The sequence below is a fragment of the Hypanus sabinus genome, chromosome 30 (assembly GCF_030144855.1).
Source record: "Hypanus sabinus isolate sHypSab1 chromosome 30, sHypSab1.hap1, whole genome shotgun sequence".
NCBI lineage: Eukaryota > Metazoa > Chordata > Chondrichthyes > Myliobatiformes > Dasyatidae > Hypanus > Hypanus sabinus.
Window position 1 is genome coordinate 27,289,114 of NC_082735.1, and position 15,151 is coordinate 27,304,264.

The 15,151-nt window shown below is 45.5% G+C and overlaps 1 protein-coding gene across 5 annotated transcripts in view; it reads right to left on the reverse strand.

The window, feature by feature from the left end:
* LOC132383485 (protein argonaute-1) overlaps positions 1-15,151 on the reverse strand; it is a 98,268-nt gene that overhangs the window by 37,180 nt on the left and 45,937 nt on the right. For all 5 annotated transcript variants that reach the window (XM_059954481.1, XM_059954482.1, XM_059954483.1 and 2 more), the window contains 3 exons: positions 6,444-6,531; positions 1,474-1,621; positions 1,096-1,215 (listed from right to left, as the gene is read on the reverse strand). In XM_059954481.1, the coding sequence (XP_059810464.1) occupies positions 1,096-1,215; positions 1,474-1,621; positions 6,444-6,531 (356 nt within the window). The remainder of the gene's footprint in view (positions 1-1,095; positions 1,216-1,473; positions 1,622-6,443; positions 6,532-15,151) is intronic.

Sequence of the window (15,151 nt, forward strand, 5' to 3'; positions counted from 1 at the left end):
CTTTCTCTATCTACTTGACAGCCCCCTCTATAATACAGTTTGGAAGAAAAAAATGTAACTTACATACAGGTGGCCACTCTAACACTACTGATTGGGGCCTCAATGTTTAGGATGTTGACCTGGGAGAGAATGCTAACATTGGTTCACTTATTCTTCCAATGAGTATGGAGGATTTGTGCAGAGACCAAAAAGGATGGCATGGATAACTGATGGTTGGTAAAACATAAGCTTTATGCCAGGTCTAAGACTTTCATCTTCAAATACCCTCATTTCAACCAGCCAAAAATTGTGCAGGTGCATTGATGAGAGTGATGAATTTCAAAATTGATATCTATCTTTGTTACAAGATATTGAAAAAGGTCCATGCATTCAAAAGTCTGTCAAGAAACCTTGATTCTCAGAGGGCATTGTGCTGAAGCTGGATCAGGCTGGCAGAGAACCTTGATATTGCCCATTTTGAATGTAAGACACATTGCCTTATGTGGTTCAGTGAACAAGATAAAGTGTGTGCGTGCGTGTGTGTGTGTGCGTGCACGCGCGCCTGTCTGTCCAAGTGCAAACATTTTCTGCATACTATGGCTGTCTCCAAGCACAAAAAGATTCACTGGAATTAAACAATAGTGATGTGATTTTATCATCAAGGAAAATTGTCATTTTCTTCACTCGTTAAAAGGTTAATGAGATCAAGAAGAAATTTTTGAAGATGAGAATGAAAAGCCTTTATCTGGAAAGCTAATAAATGACAGACTGGTGTAAGGATAGTTGGTAGGATGTTTTCATGCAGCTGTTTATTAGAATTTGGAATATGTTACCACAAGTGACCATTAAGCCAAGGCACAACAATTTAAATAATTGTTGAAAATAATATAAATGGATACAGTGAGTGTGGAAAGAGTTTAATTTAAGGTGTACCAGTAGGGGGTTAGGTAAAAATAACTTTTTACTGATAGTCTAGTTTCCAGTAGTGAAACTGGAGAAACAAGTGTGAAGGTTGTTCAACATTCTTTAACAGCAGCCTATCAATTATCTGCACACAAATTAAACATAAGTTGCAAATGAAATCTGCTACAGAAATTACGGTTTTCTGTCACTCACCAATCGACTAATCTCTTCTTGCCGGTCGGGCGCTGACCGTGCTGTTGCTTTGATCATTGTTGATGTCTGATTGTCTGTGAGTTTTTTGATACATCGCTGCCCTGGTACTATGTTGCAGACCTACAAAAGTGAAGTCATTATAATTCTGCAAAAGGTATCCCGCTTAATAATGCAACAATAAAATAAGAATTATCAAGAGATCTAGATCTGCTAAATGTCAGAATAGCCAGGGAGAGGATTAATAAATAACAGGACATCATTGACATTCATAGTGAGACTCACACTAAAAAACAGGCAGGATGCCTTGTTTAGAAAGTAAACACTAAGAGGAAAATTACAGAACATGACCTGCAACCACACTCTGTAATCATCTCTCACCTCTAGTGGTAGGTAAGTGTGCTTCTGCTCCTGTCCCACCTGTAGACAGGGTAGGTGTGGGTATTTTAGCTGCAGGTTGTATTTCTGTTTGAAATACTGAGCTACTGTGCACTCTACAGTCTGTCCACTTTCCAGCTGTAGTGGGAACCTGGGAGAAACCATTCACACAATTATGAATTCTCATAGCATTTTACCAATATTCACCAAGCATAAACTCATGCATGCGTTCCTTAATTTAAAGTTAAGGCCAATTCTGTTTGATTCCCATCAACCTCTAAGCACCAGTCCACAATTTCATTTCTCCTTTTGCTTCCCCATACACTAACTACTCAGGCGCAAACCAAGAACGTACAATCTCAAGCTTTTATTGGATCCCAAAATAAGCAAACCTTGCAGCCCATAATTAAGTAAAAAATGGAACAGCAGTTGTCATGGGGGACTTTTAACTTGCACAGATCAGGCAAATCGAGCTGGTTGAGGCAGTTTTAAGGAGGACTTCATAAAATGCATCAGTAACAGCTTTCTTGAACAGCATGTTATTGAACCTATGAGGGAACCTGTAGGAAACCTGTCCCATATTATGAGACAAGTAAAATTGCTAACCATGCAGTTAGGAATCCTATTGGAAAGAACGATCAAAGTATTAATACATTTCTCATTCAAATAGGAGGCTCAATAGTCTGATCTAAAAACAGCATATTATGTCTACACAAGGGACAGGATGAGGAAGGAGTTGCCTGGCATACAATAGGAACACAGTGGTTAGATAGTTGAGAAACAGTGGAAGAGTTTCAAAAAGATTTTTCACAGTGCTCAACTAAAGTATATTCCAGTTAAAAGCAAGAACAGTAAGGTGGGGAGAGCCAGCCTTGGACTACAAAGGAAATAAATAAAGGCATCAAATTAAAAGCTCGTGCATATAAAGTGGCCAAGAGTAGTAACTAACTGGAAGATTGGAAAAACTCCAAAGTACCACTAAGCAAAGAAAGCAATATTAAGAAAGGGAAGATAGATTATGAAAATAAACTATCACAAAAATGCAAAAACTAATATTAAATGTTTTTATAATCATATCAAGCATAAAAGGGTGGCTAAGGTGAATCTAAGTCCCTAGGAAGATGGGAAAGGGGAATTAATATTAAGTAATGTGGAACTGGCTGAGGCCTTGAATTACTGTTTTGTGTCTGTCTTCATGATGGAGGACATGTCTAACAAGCCAATGTTACGAACCCTGTAACTGGGTGTCTTACCAGCAAAGATAGGAGTGTCCGTTGGAGTCTGGTGATACTATTTTCAACAGTATTAGTAAAAATACACAAAAATAATATCAATGCAAATATACAGATAATATACGTCATCAATACTAAACCTAAAAGTGTGGGTATAATAATAATCAATAAGAAATAAGCTCTATCGTCAGCTAGGGGATAATGAATTGTCAGATGGAAATATAAAGTTCAGTTCAGTTCATGCAGTCTGCAGTAGTTGTTGGTCGCGGTGGAGAGAGAGAGAGAGAGCGAGAGAGAGAGAGAGAGAGAACAGTAACAGCTATTGACCTGCCAACTTTCCTTTACGATCTTGATCCCTCAATGCATTGTTGTTGTGGCCATTCATGTATGACCCCTCTGTCCTTTAGCTAGACTGTTCTTCCGTGTTGGACACGTCACCCAGGCAAGGGTGGACACAGACACAAGTCCCCACCGGTCTCGTAGCATCTCTCCTGGTGCGTCTGAGGGGTGTTCCCCAGACCTCACTTTTATCCCCACTCACGGGGTCTCAGGTGTCAATCAGGTTGAGATGATGCAACCCATCAAACCAGCCCACTCTGGTCGCCCCCTGAGGGGTTTCAATGAATAGAACGGTACCAAGTACACAAACCTTCTCCAAAAGACAATAGCAGTAATCAATGGTTCCGTTCTCTTTTGTTAGCTGGAGACATTCCACCTTAGCTGTGCCTCTCTCATTAATTTGTATGAGCTGTTATCAATAACAACTGCCTTGGCAGCTTTCCTGTGTCTCTCTCATCTCCCTTGATAACAGTATCGGAATAGTAGCGATTTGCGATTCTCCAAAAAAGGGGGGGGGGGGGGGGTGCACTGGCGATTCTGTATTCATCTGCCCATCAGAGTTGTTCATCATTCGTAACACCAAAAATAGATGACATGGATGGTTCATTCTGGTAGGGCAAATTTGAAGACAGAATATAATAATAATGGTAAGACTCTTGGCAGTGTGGAGGATCAGCAAGATCTTGAGGTCTGTGTCCATAGGACACTCAAAGCTGTTGTGCGGGTTGACGATGTTGTTAAGAAGGCATATGGTGTGTCGGTCTTCTTCAACCATGGGATTGAGTCCAAGAGTAGTGCGGTAACGTTACAGCTATATAAGACCTTGGTCAGACTTGGAGTGCTGTGTTCAGTTCTGGTCACCTCACTGAAGGAAGGATGTGGATACTATAGAGAGAGTGCAGAGGAGATTTACAGGATGTTGCCTGGATTGGAGAGCATGCCTTATGAGAACAGGATGACTGAACTTATGCTTTTCGGCCTTGGAGAGAAATGACCTGGTAGAAGTGTATAAGATGATGAGAGGCATTGATCATGTGGCTAACCAGAGGCTTTTTCCCAGGGCTGAAATGGCTAACACGAAGGGACATAGTTGTAAGGTTCTTGGAAGTAGGCACAAGGGGGATGTCAAGAGTTAAGTTTTTCCACACACAGTGGTGCGTGCGTGGAATGCATTGCCAGCAACAGTGGTAGAGGTGGAAATAATTATCTATATGGATGGCATGCAAAACTAAGATTCCTGCCCCCCCCCCCCCACCAAAGTACAGTTGGCCCTCCTTATCCGCGGATCGGGAAAACCCGGAAGTTCTCTCTCCAGCACTAGTTGTTTCAGCATGTACAGACTATTTTTTCTTGTCATTATTCCCTAAACAATACAGTATAACAACTATTTACATTGTATTAGATATTATAAGTAATCTGAAGATGACTTAAAAGTACAGGCAGTCCCTGGGTTATGAACGAGTTCCATTCCTGAGTCCGTCTCTAAGTCGGATTTGAAGTCGGAACAGCTACATCCAGTATTACTTAGCGTCAGTTAGTTAAACGATTTTCTTAGTATATAGTACATATTTTACCTTTCTATGCATATAAAACAATTAAGAAACATACATATTTCAATAATTAAACCATTACATTGCTTAGTAATAATTGTAGCTTTCATCGGGGCAGGGCCTTTCACATGCTCCAGTAAAATTGTTCTGATTGTTGACCAACTATAGCCTAATGCTCTTCCAATGACCAACGGCGTTTCACCTCTTTCCGATCGCTTTATCACTTCCATCTTATTTTCAATCGTGATCGTGATTATTTTTGTGAACAGAAACACTGCGAATTCAGAGCTGTTTATCGCCAGGTCCTAATGTCCACTGGGATAGGTTAAATAAGGGACTTGAGCATCCGCATTTTTTGGTATCCGCGGCAGCAGGGGGGTGGGGGGGGGGGTCTTAGAACCAATCCCCCGTGGATAAGGAGGGCCGACTGTACATTTATTTTCAAAGTATGTTTATGATATACAACCCATTAAAAAGGACTGCCCAACACCCAATGCGCCAAAAAAAAGAACAAATCATGCAAACAATAAGTAAGCAAGCAACTTTCAGAACTAAAGTTCATGATAGTGAATTCAGAGCCACAAAGCCAGTCAACACTGCAGTAGTCCAGGAGCCTGTTTGTTGCAGGCCACAACCTCAGTTGAACAGAGATGAGTAAGCCTCACTGAGCAGCAAGCTGAACACTGACCCATCCCGCTCCCCCACCCTGACATTTCAATCCAGGCCGGTGCTTAAATTGACCAAACATCAGGTCATTCCTCACTCTCGGACCCTGGTCATAGTGCCTCGTCGTGCTCTCAGGCTTAGGCTCAGACCCCACTGTCTCAATTCCGCCTGTGCCCGACCTTTCCAACCTGGCCCAGCTGCCTCACCTCGGTTCTGCCGCTTTGAATCGGCTCCAAGTCCACTCCAGCAATAGCCAAATATCAGCTTGTTCCTCACTCTTGGGCACAGGCCATCTCAACATGGTCCATACATGCCACAACTGTCCTGCACCTTTGAAACTTCAGTTCACACCGCAAAAATACCAGGTTGTATAGGCTTTTCAGAAACAACTCCGAAAGGGAAGTTACAGGCTACTGACTGTAGCGTGATTAATAGAGTAGTTTGTAGTTTAGTTTGCTGCCAGAAAGGTGTCGCTGTGTTACACCAACACCATTCTAAACTGGAAACCTCCTGTACCACTGTCATGTGCAGCTTTTGATTGACTCTATTGTTTCTTTGTATTTACGGTGAATGTCCACAAGAAAGTGAATCTCGAGGCATTACATTGTGACATAATAAATTTACTTTTAACTTTCAAACATGTGACAATAATAAACTGATTAAGTTTCAACATTTTTCTGATGGTTTGCTAATCCCTCAAAAAGTGTACCGTCCTGCCATAACTTTCCCCATCTGTTAGTATAACTTATTCTGACTCCAAAAAGCTACTATAATCTAAACTTGCCTTACCCAGCTTCTGTACTCCAGAATCTTTCCGTAATTACTCACATCTTTTACTACTCTTTTTCCCAACTCTCTTTCCATTTCTGTGACTCTTCTACTTATTCTACAATTGCTTTAGATCATCCAAAATCTTCATCTTCATCAAATTGCACATACCTGAAGCATATATTTTATTCCTTTGAACATCATTTGGACATTTGATTGGAAATGCACACAATTTTTCAATATATACTAATTGTTGAGTCTACTTCAGTTTTGTAAGCTCCTAATTATATTCAATCTACAATTAATTTGACATGAGTGTCCATAATTCAGAAATCTACATTTACACCCTAAATTTTAACACAAAACTTTATTAGTTACACAAAAGCCAGCACACAAACTTTAATGAGAGGGTACTTACGTTTGATGACTGGCGGGCCGTCGTGTAACATTACACACTCGATATTTCCTCTTCATCTGTCCACAGTGGGTTACTTCCACTTTTAAACCTGTGAGAGCCAGAGGAAGAAAATCAAGAATCAGGACACTGAAGGTTCCCTAATGGCACAGTGGGTTGAGGAAGGGAAAGTTTATTCTGTGCAAGTTTACATCTAGTGATCAAAATTTCAGTAAGTACTTCTGAATACCATTTAGTAATGTCCACTGGAAGTATGCATGCACTGTTAGTGGAGAACAGGTGAAGGTGGTGAAGCAAGGCCACAATGGATTGCCATCCATATTTCTCCTTTAAAAGGTACTAGCGACTGTTAACCTGAACAAATGCAGTACATTCCCAGTATTAAGTAGAGATTTTCAGGATTGACATCAAACCACAAGTGAATACCAATGTATATTTCCAAGTCATGAACTTGTGTGGTCCGTTAGGGACTTTACAGTTGGTAGTTGCAGCTGCCAGCTTTGCCTCTGGGAGGGGCCATGTTAGGGTGATAATGGAAAGTAGCTTTGGCATTTAATTCCAGTACATTTATAGCCATGGCACAGCCATGTTGCCCTAGTGATGGAGGAAGTGAAAGCCAATCTGCTTGATGGACTGGAGTTGTTCAGTTTTGTTTGGAACTTCATCCATCCACCAAGATTTCCCCTGAACTGATTGGGCTGATTTTTTTTTACTTTACACAGTCAGTACTAATACAGTAATTGATACTAATAACAATTTTTAATTCCCAATTTACATAATTAACATTTTCTACTTGGCGAGACTAGAACTCACATAATTAGAGTAACCATTCATTCATTTAAGCACAATACAACCATACTCACTTGAGCTGCATTTATGAAAGCTGAGAATACTCTACTGCAAACCTGTTTTGTGAATTGGATGGTGTAAAAGCTTTGAGACATCAGCAGACAAGCCACTTACCCAAGAACACCCAGCCTCTGATTAGCTCTTGCAGTCGAAGTATATTTGAGGCTACTGTAGGTAAATTGCCAATCAATTAACAAATTTATAATAGGGCCTTAGGCTACGTTCACACTATACCGGATAAATCTATAACCGAAACTTTTTCTCTTTGTTGTTACCCTCCATTCACACTAAAATGGCATTTTCATCCCCCAAAACCAGAGCTTTTCAGAAACACTCTCCAAAGTGTGTATTTTTGAAAACACCGCCTGGGCAGATCAGTGTGGACGGGGTAACTGGAGAAATCTGAAAACGCTGTCAGACGGCAGCGCGCTATTTCATTGTTTTCTTGAACGCAACCTAACAATTTCAGAGCAGACGGCAACAAGACTGAAGCCAGAAGAGTTAGAAATGTACTCACCAAATACTTTGACCTATAACTTACTGAATAAAAAAGTATACTCACTTTGCGCTGTTTTCCGTCCTTGCTTGTATGAAGGTGGTTTACCTATTTATGCAAGTACTTCTCTGACAATAAATGTGTAACAGGCTAATGTAACATTGTATGGAAATACAAGATAACACTGATGCAGACATGTTTTACACATTTGACAAGGTGCTTTATTATTGCAACAGAGTTCGTCAGTTATTCAATGTTCTGGTTAGCCAGGTCATACTGTCCGTGGACTCCCTGTCAGTTGCCTCCATATGCTTCAGTATTTGTTTTTTTTTACTTTTAAGTCCTCCTGCGCCAGAGCCAACAACTGCCTGTCATTTAAGTTTTTCTAGTCTGTAACTGAACAAATGCGCAGCAGGTCTTTCATGGTGAGAATCAACACCAAACATGTCACTGGTTTTCAGTAGATGTGTCCTGCGCATGTGCAGTAGGAGGAGATTTGCCGAAATCTCTGTTTCAATGCAGACGGAGATATTTTTAAAAACGCATAGTGTGGACGCCTATCGTTTTTACACAAAACCGGCATTTTCAAAATTATCTGGTCTAGTGTGGATGTAGCCTTAGCATGGTAACTTTGTTTACGTTCTCTTTCTGAAATGGGCTACTATTAGATGCTACTACGACATCATGTTACTTGTCACATTATCAACCCATTCACATTTCATTCCTACAGAGGAACAAATAAAACTGAACACCCAGCTTCTTATGTGAAATCACCTCATAATGGAAGTCAATCAATAATGAGTTGGTCACAGCCTCAGTGTTGCCGTAAGGATGACAAGGAAAGAGAACAAATTCAAGAAACTTCACTAACAAAGTTTGGAAAAAGAAGAAAAGAAAAAGCAGCACCTAGTAGCTTTTGAGAACTGAAAGTGAGGAGGGCTGGCAGGAATGGGGTACAAAAAATAAAATGAGGACAATGAGAAGATACAAAATATCAATGACAAACAAGATTATGGAAAATCCGAAGTATTTTAAAGGGCAACCTATATGTGCAGATGAAAACATGAGTGAGGTTTTAAATGATACTTTCCATCTGTTTTCAATGAGGAGATGGAAGTGCAGTTGGAGAATCTAAGGACAGCTGCTATGAAACTCTACGATAAAGTACCATTAGAAAGGAATTAAAAATCTCTATGGTCTTAAAGGTGAATAAATCCCTAAAGCCTCCTTGGTTACTAGGGGAGACAAAGCAAGATATTATGGAGGCCCTGACTGTGATGAACAAACCTTCACTGGCCATTTGACTGGAGGAAAATAAATGTGGTACTGTAGCGCCTCATTTCCTAGCGTATCCGAACCGACTCACAATTAGATAGCCTACGGGGGTTTGCGAGCACAGAGCTTTGGAGCCTCTTCGCCATGGGGGGCCGGTTGACAGAGGCTTAAAAGTGAGGCTGAAGTTTTCGAATAAAGTTTTTCCTTCGACTGCAGTTACCGACTCCGTGTCGTAATTTTAGCGCTGCTTGTAGCACACCGCTACAATTGGTGACCCCGACGGTCCAAACGATTTTTGGACCAGAAATGACCGACGCCGCCTCTGTTCATGCGGTTTCGTTGAAACTGCCGGGTTTCTGGACACAGCGCCCGGACCTATGGTTCCAGCAAGCCGAAGCCCAATTCCACGTTCGCCGGATCACCTCAGAAGACACCCGCTACTACTACGTGGTGGGCTCCCTCGACCAGGACACAGCTGCCCAGGTCGCAGAGTTCGTACAGTCGCCCCCGGCAGACGGCAAGTACACGGAATTCAAAGCCCTGCTCCTCAGGACTTTCGGACTCTCACGGCGCGAGCGGGCTGCCCGTTTACTGCACCTGGATGGCTTGGGCGACAGACCTCCATCGGCTTTAATGAGTGAGATGTTGTCTCTGGCCGAGGGACACACAGGCCTCATGTTTGAGCAGGCATTCCTGGAGCAGCTGCCCGAGGACATACGCCTGCTGCTGTCTGATGCGGATTTCAGTGACCCCCGGAAGGTGGCAGCCCGGGCGGACTTGCTGTGGAACGCCAAAAAGGTGAGCGGGGCGTCCATCGCACAGATCTCCCAGCCACGCTCCCGGCAGCAAACCAGTCCAGGCCCGGCCGCAGAGCCCACTAACCCCCGGCCCAATGACCACTGGTGCTTCTACCACCAGCGGTGGGGCGCAGAAGCCCGCCGTTGCCGCCCGCCCTGCAAGTTCCCGGGAAACGCCAGGGCCAGCCGCCGCTGATGGCTACGGCGGCTGGCCATCGGGATAGCCTCCTGTATGTGTGGGATAGAAGGTCGGGACGCCGGTTTTTGGTTGATACTGGGGCTGAGATCAGCGTTTTACCTCCGACGAGTTACGACACCCGCAGCAGGGCACCGGGTCCCCCCCTGAGGGCCGCGAATGGCAGCACAGTAAGGACCTATGGCACCCGTCAGGTGCAGCTACTGTTCGGCCCCAGCCAGTTCACGTGGGACTTCACACTGGCCGCCGTAGCCCAACCGCTTCTGGGTGCGGATTTTTTGCGAGCTCACAGCCTGCTGGTTGACCTGCCCAGGAAGAGACTGGTACACGCCGAGACCTTTCAGACGTTCTCCCTGGGCGCGGCCCAGTTGCCAGCCCCTCACCTCGGCTCCATCACGCTGTCCGACAACGACTTCACCAGGGTCCTGGCGGAGTTCCCATCGGTTCTGGCACCGCAGTTCACAGCAGCCATGCCCAGGCACGGCGTACAGCACCACATCCCGACACAGGGACCACCCCTCCATGCCCGTGCTCGGCGGCTTCCCCCGGACAAGCTCCGACTGGCGAAGGAGGAGTTCCAGAGAATGGAGGAATTGGGGATCATCCGGCGGTCCGACAGCCCCTGGGCTTCCCCCCTGCACATGGTGCCCAAAGCGACGGGGGGCTGGAGACCGTGCGGCGACTACCGCAGGCTGAACGAGGCTACCACACCGGACCGCTACCCTGTGCCGCACATTCAGGACTTTGCGGCAAACCTGCACGGCGCCCGGATCTTCTCCAAGGTCGACCTTGTCCGAGGGTACCATCAAATCCCGATGCATCCTGACGACGTCCCCAAAACGGCTCTCATCACCCCGTTTGGCCTCTTCGAGTTCCTCCGCATGCCGTTCGGCCTGAAGAATGCCGCACAGACGTTCCAGCGGTTAATGGACGCGGTGGGACGGGACCTGGACTTCGCGTTCATCTATTTGGATGACATCCTCATAGCCAGCGGCAGTCGTCAGGAGCATCTGTCCCACCTCCGTCAACTCTGCGCCCGACTGAGTGAGTACGGTCCCCCGACCCACCACGATCAAAGGCCTTCAGGAATTCGTAGGTATGGTCAATTTCTACCGCCGCTTCCTCCCTTCAGCTGCCCGGATCATGCGCCCCCTGTTCGCCCTGATGTCGGGTCCGAGCAAGGACATTACCTGGGACGAGGAGTCCGCCGCCGCTTTCGTTCAAACGAAGGAAGCTTTGGCTGACGCCGCAATGCTAGTACATCCCAGAATGGACACCCCTACCGCCCTCACAGTGGACGCATCAAACACGGCAGTCGGTGGGGTGCTGGAGCAGCTCATCGCAGGTCGCTGGCAACCCCTGGCGTTTTTCAGCAAACACCTGCGGCCACCCGAGCTCAAGTACAGTGCTTTTGACCGGGAACTGTTGGCGCTCTACCTGGCAATCCGGCATTTCAGGTACTTCCTAGAAGGTCGGCCCTTCACCGCGTTCACGGACCACAAACCGCTTACCTTTGCGTTTACGAAAGCATCCGACCCCTGGTCATCCCGCCAGCAACGCCACCTGTCCTACATCTCTGAATACACAACGGATGTCCGGCACGTCTCGGGTAAGGACAATGTCGTGGCGGATGCGCTCTCTCGCCCTACCGTTCATGCCCTTTCCCAAGGGGTAGACTTTGAGGCACTGGCAGAGGCACAGCAGGTAGATGAGGAGATTCCGAGTTACAGGACTGCAGTCTCTGGTTTGCAGCTCCAGGACCTCCCCGTGGGCCCAGGTGAGAGGACCCTACTCTGTGACGTCGCCACCGACCAGCCCCGTCCGGTCGTCCCCGCAGCCTGGCGGCGACGTGTTTTCGACTCCATTCATAACTTGGCGCATCCCTCCATCCGGACAACTGTCCGGCTGGTTTCCAGCAGGTTCGTTTGGCACGGTCTCCGCAAACAGGTCAGTGAATGGGCCAGAACGTGCATGCACTGCCAGACGGCCAAGGTTCAGCGGCACACCAAAGCCCCACCGCAGCAGTTCCATCCCGCCCACCGGCGTTTCGACCACATTCATGTGGATATCGTGGGCCCCCTGCCAGTGTCGCGCGGAGCGCGTTACCTCCTGACTATCGTGGACCGGTTCACAAGATGGCCAGAGGCGGTCCCGCTCACCGACACCACCTCCGAATCTTGAGCCCGAGCCCTGCTCGCCACCTGGATATCCCGCTTTGGTGTACCAGCCCACATTACCTCCGACAGAGGCGCCCAGTTCACCTCCAGCCTGTGGTCAGCTATGGCCAGCCTTTTGGGGACTCAGCTGCACCACACCACTGCCTACCACCCACAGTCGAACGGGCTAGTGGAGCGTTTCCACCGTCACCTGAAGTCGGCCCTCATGGCCCGCCTGCGAGGAGCCAACTGGGCGGACGAGCTTCCCTGGGTCCTTCTCGGCATCCGCACAGCGCCCAAGGACGACCTGCACGCCTCGTCGGCCGAGTTGGTATACGGCGCGCCCCTGGCCGTCCCCGGGGAGTTCCTACCAGCCCCGAGGGGGCAAGAGGAAGAACCCGCTGCAGTCCTGGGCAGACTTCGCGAGAAGCTCGGTAACCTGGCCCCCATACCCACTTCACAGCATGGGCGGCACCCGACCTGCGTACCCAAAGACCTACGGAACTGTAAGTTTGTGTTTGTACGAAGGGGCGGGCATCGGCCACCGCTGCAGCGGCCATACGAGGGGCCGTTTACGGTGCTCCGGAACAACGGGTCCACGTTTGTGCTGGACGTTGGGGGGAAGGAGGAGGTTTTCACGGTGGACCGCCTCAAGCCGGCCCATGTGGACCTGGCGCAACCGGCTGAGTTTCCGGCGCCTCGGCGCAGAGGCCGACCTCCCAAGCAGGTTCTGGCCCAGGCTGTGGACATTGGGGGGTGTATCGCCGGTTCTGGGGGGGGGGTTATGTAGCGCCTCATTTCCTAGCGTATCCGAACCGACTCACAATTAGATAGCCTACGGGGGTTTGCGAGCACAGAGCTTTGGAGCCTCTTCGCCATGGGGGGCCGGTTGACAGAGGCTTAAAAGTGAGGCTGAAGTTTTCGAATAAAGTTTTTCCTTCGACTGCAGTTACCGACTCCGTGTCGTAATTTTAGCGCTGCTTGTAGCACACCGCTACAGTACTGTTATTCAAAACGGACAGCATAGGTGAGACAGATAATTACAGGCTAGCAAGTTAAACATCAGAAAGAACTTTCTAAAAATTTTTTCCTGTAGTGGGAGAGTCTAGGACCAGAGGACACAGTCTCAGAATACAAGGACATCCTTTTAGAAAAGAGATTTAGAAGAATTTTTTTAGCCAGAGGGTGGTGAATCTGTGGAATTTATTGCCACAGAAGCCATGTAGGCTAGGTCATTAAGTATATTCAAAGTAGAGGTTGGTGGATTCTTAATTAGTCAGGGCATGAAGGGAGATGAGGAGAAGGCTCTTGATTAGTAAGGGTGGTCACAACATGGTTACAACAGCAGTGTCAAAGCTTAGGGAAAAAAGTACGAGAACAGGGTTGAGATGATCAGCCATAATTAATTGGCACAGCAGACTTGATGGGCTAAATGGCCTATTCTGGCTCTTAAAACTCAGGGAAAGGATTAATCTGAGGGAAAGGATTAATTAGAAAGACAGGGATTAATAAAAGGCCACCAGCATGGTTTTGTTATGGGAAGATTCCCTCTGACCAAACTAACTGAATTATTAGAAGATGTGACAAAGTGCATTCATGAGGCAGTGTAGTTAATATTTCCTATGGACTTCAACAAGGCCTTTCTTATTTTTTTAGATTTTTTAAATGAGTTTTTACAATGCAACACAAAAAACAATAAAAAAAAGATGTTTATACAGTGGAAAACAAACATATCAAAATACAATTCATAACAATTAAGCAAAGCCCCCATAGTAGAATCGTGTAGAGTTAGTTACCACCCCACCCTCCCACTACCCAACTCCAAGCCAACCTTATGATATATAAAAAAGTTAATCAGAACTATATCACTACAGAGCTGTATTTATGAAAAGGTATATTGCTTACTACCTAAACTATAATATGATTATACATTAAAAACCCATAGATCTTAACTGTAGGAAGCTGGAAGTAAGGGATTTAAATGCAAAAGAAAAAAAAGGGAGGGATGTACCCTTTGGGAATTCTGAAAATATTCAAGAACAGGTCCCCACACCTTTTGGAACTTTATATCTGAATTAAGTGAATAATGAATCTTTTTGAGGTCTAAACAGGACATAATATCTCTAAGCTATTGAACAAGGGTGGGTGGGGCAGCATTTGTCCACCTAAGAAGGACTGCACGCCTGGCCTAAAGAGAGGCAAAAGACAATTGATGCTTAGTTGGAGTTAAATGCATGTCAGCTTCTCCCAAAGTACCGAAAAGAGCAATCAGAGGGTTAGGTTCCAAATAGCAATTAAGTATGTGAGATAAAGTTAAAAAAACATCTCTCCAGAATTTCTCTCAGCTAGGACAAGCCCAATACATATGATTAAGAAAGGCCTTGCCCTCTGCACTTACCACAAAAGGGACTAATATCAGGATAGAACTGCGACAATTTAGTTTTAGACATATGAACCCTGTGTACCACTTTGAACTGTAAAAGGCTGTGGCAAGCACATAGAAAAGCTGAATTAACTGACTTGAGAATTGAATCCCAAACCTGGTCGGACAAAGAAAAATTTATATTATGTTCCCAGGCCGTTTTAATTTTGTCAAAAGGGGCACACTTTAACATTGTTAACATATCTCGAATAGAAGAAATTAAACCTTTACCCAATGGATTCATATGAAGAAGCAAATCCACAACATTTTTAACAGGTACCTCAGGAAAGTTTGGTATGAAAGGCTTAATAAAATGTCTAATTTGGAGATATCTAAAGAAATGAGTGTTAGGGAGGCCAAACTTTACAGACAATTGTTCAAAAGTTGCAAAATGCTTATCTATGAAAAGATCTTCAAAACACCTAATGCCCTTTCTGTGCCAATCTAGAAATGTTAAATCCTGCATAGATGATTATGTGGAATAGGACTAGAGAAAGAAAAACCATGAAGCCCACTGTTT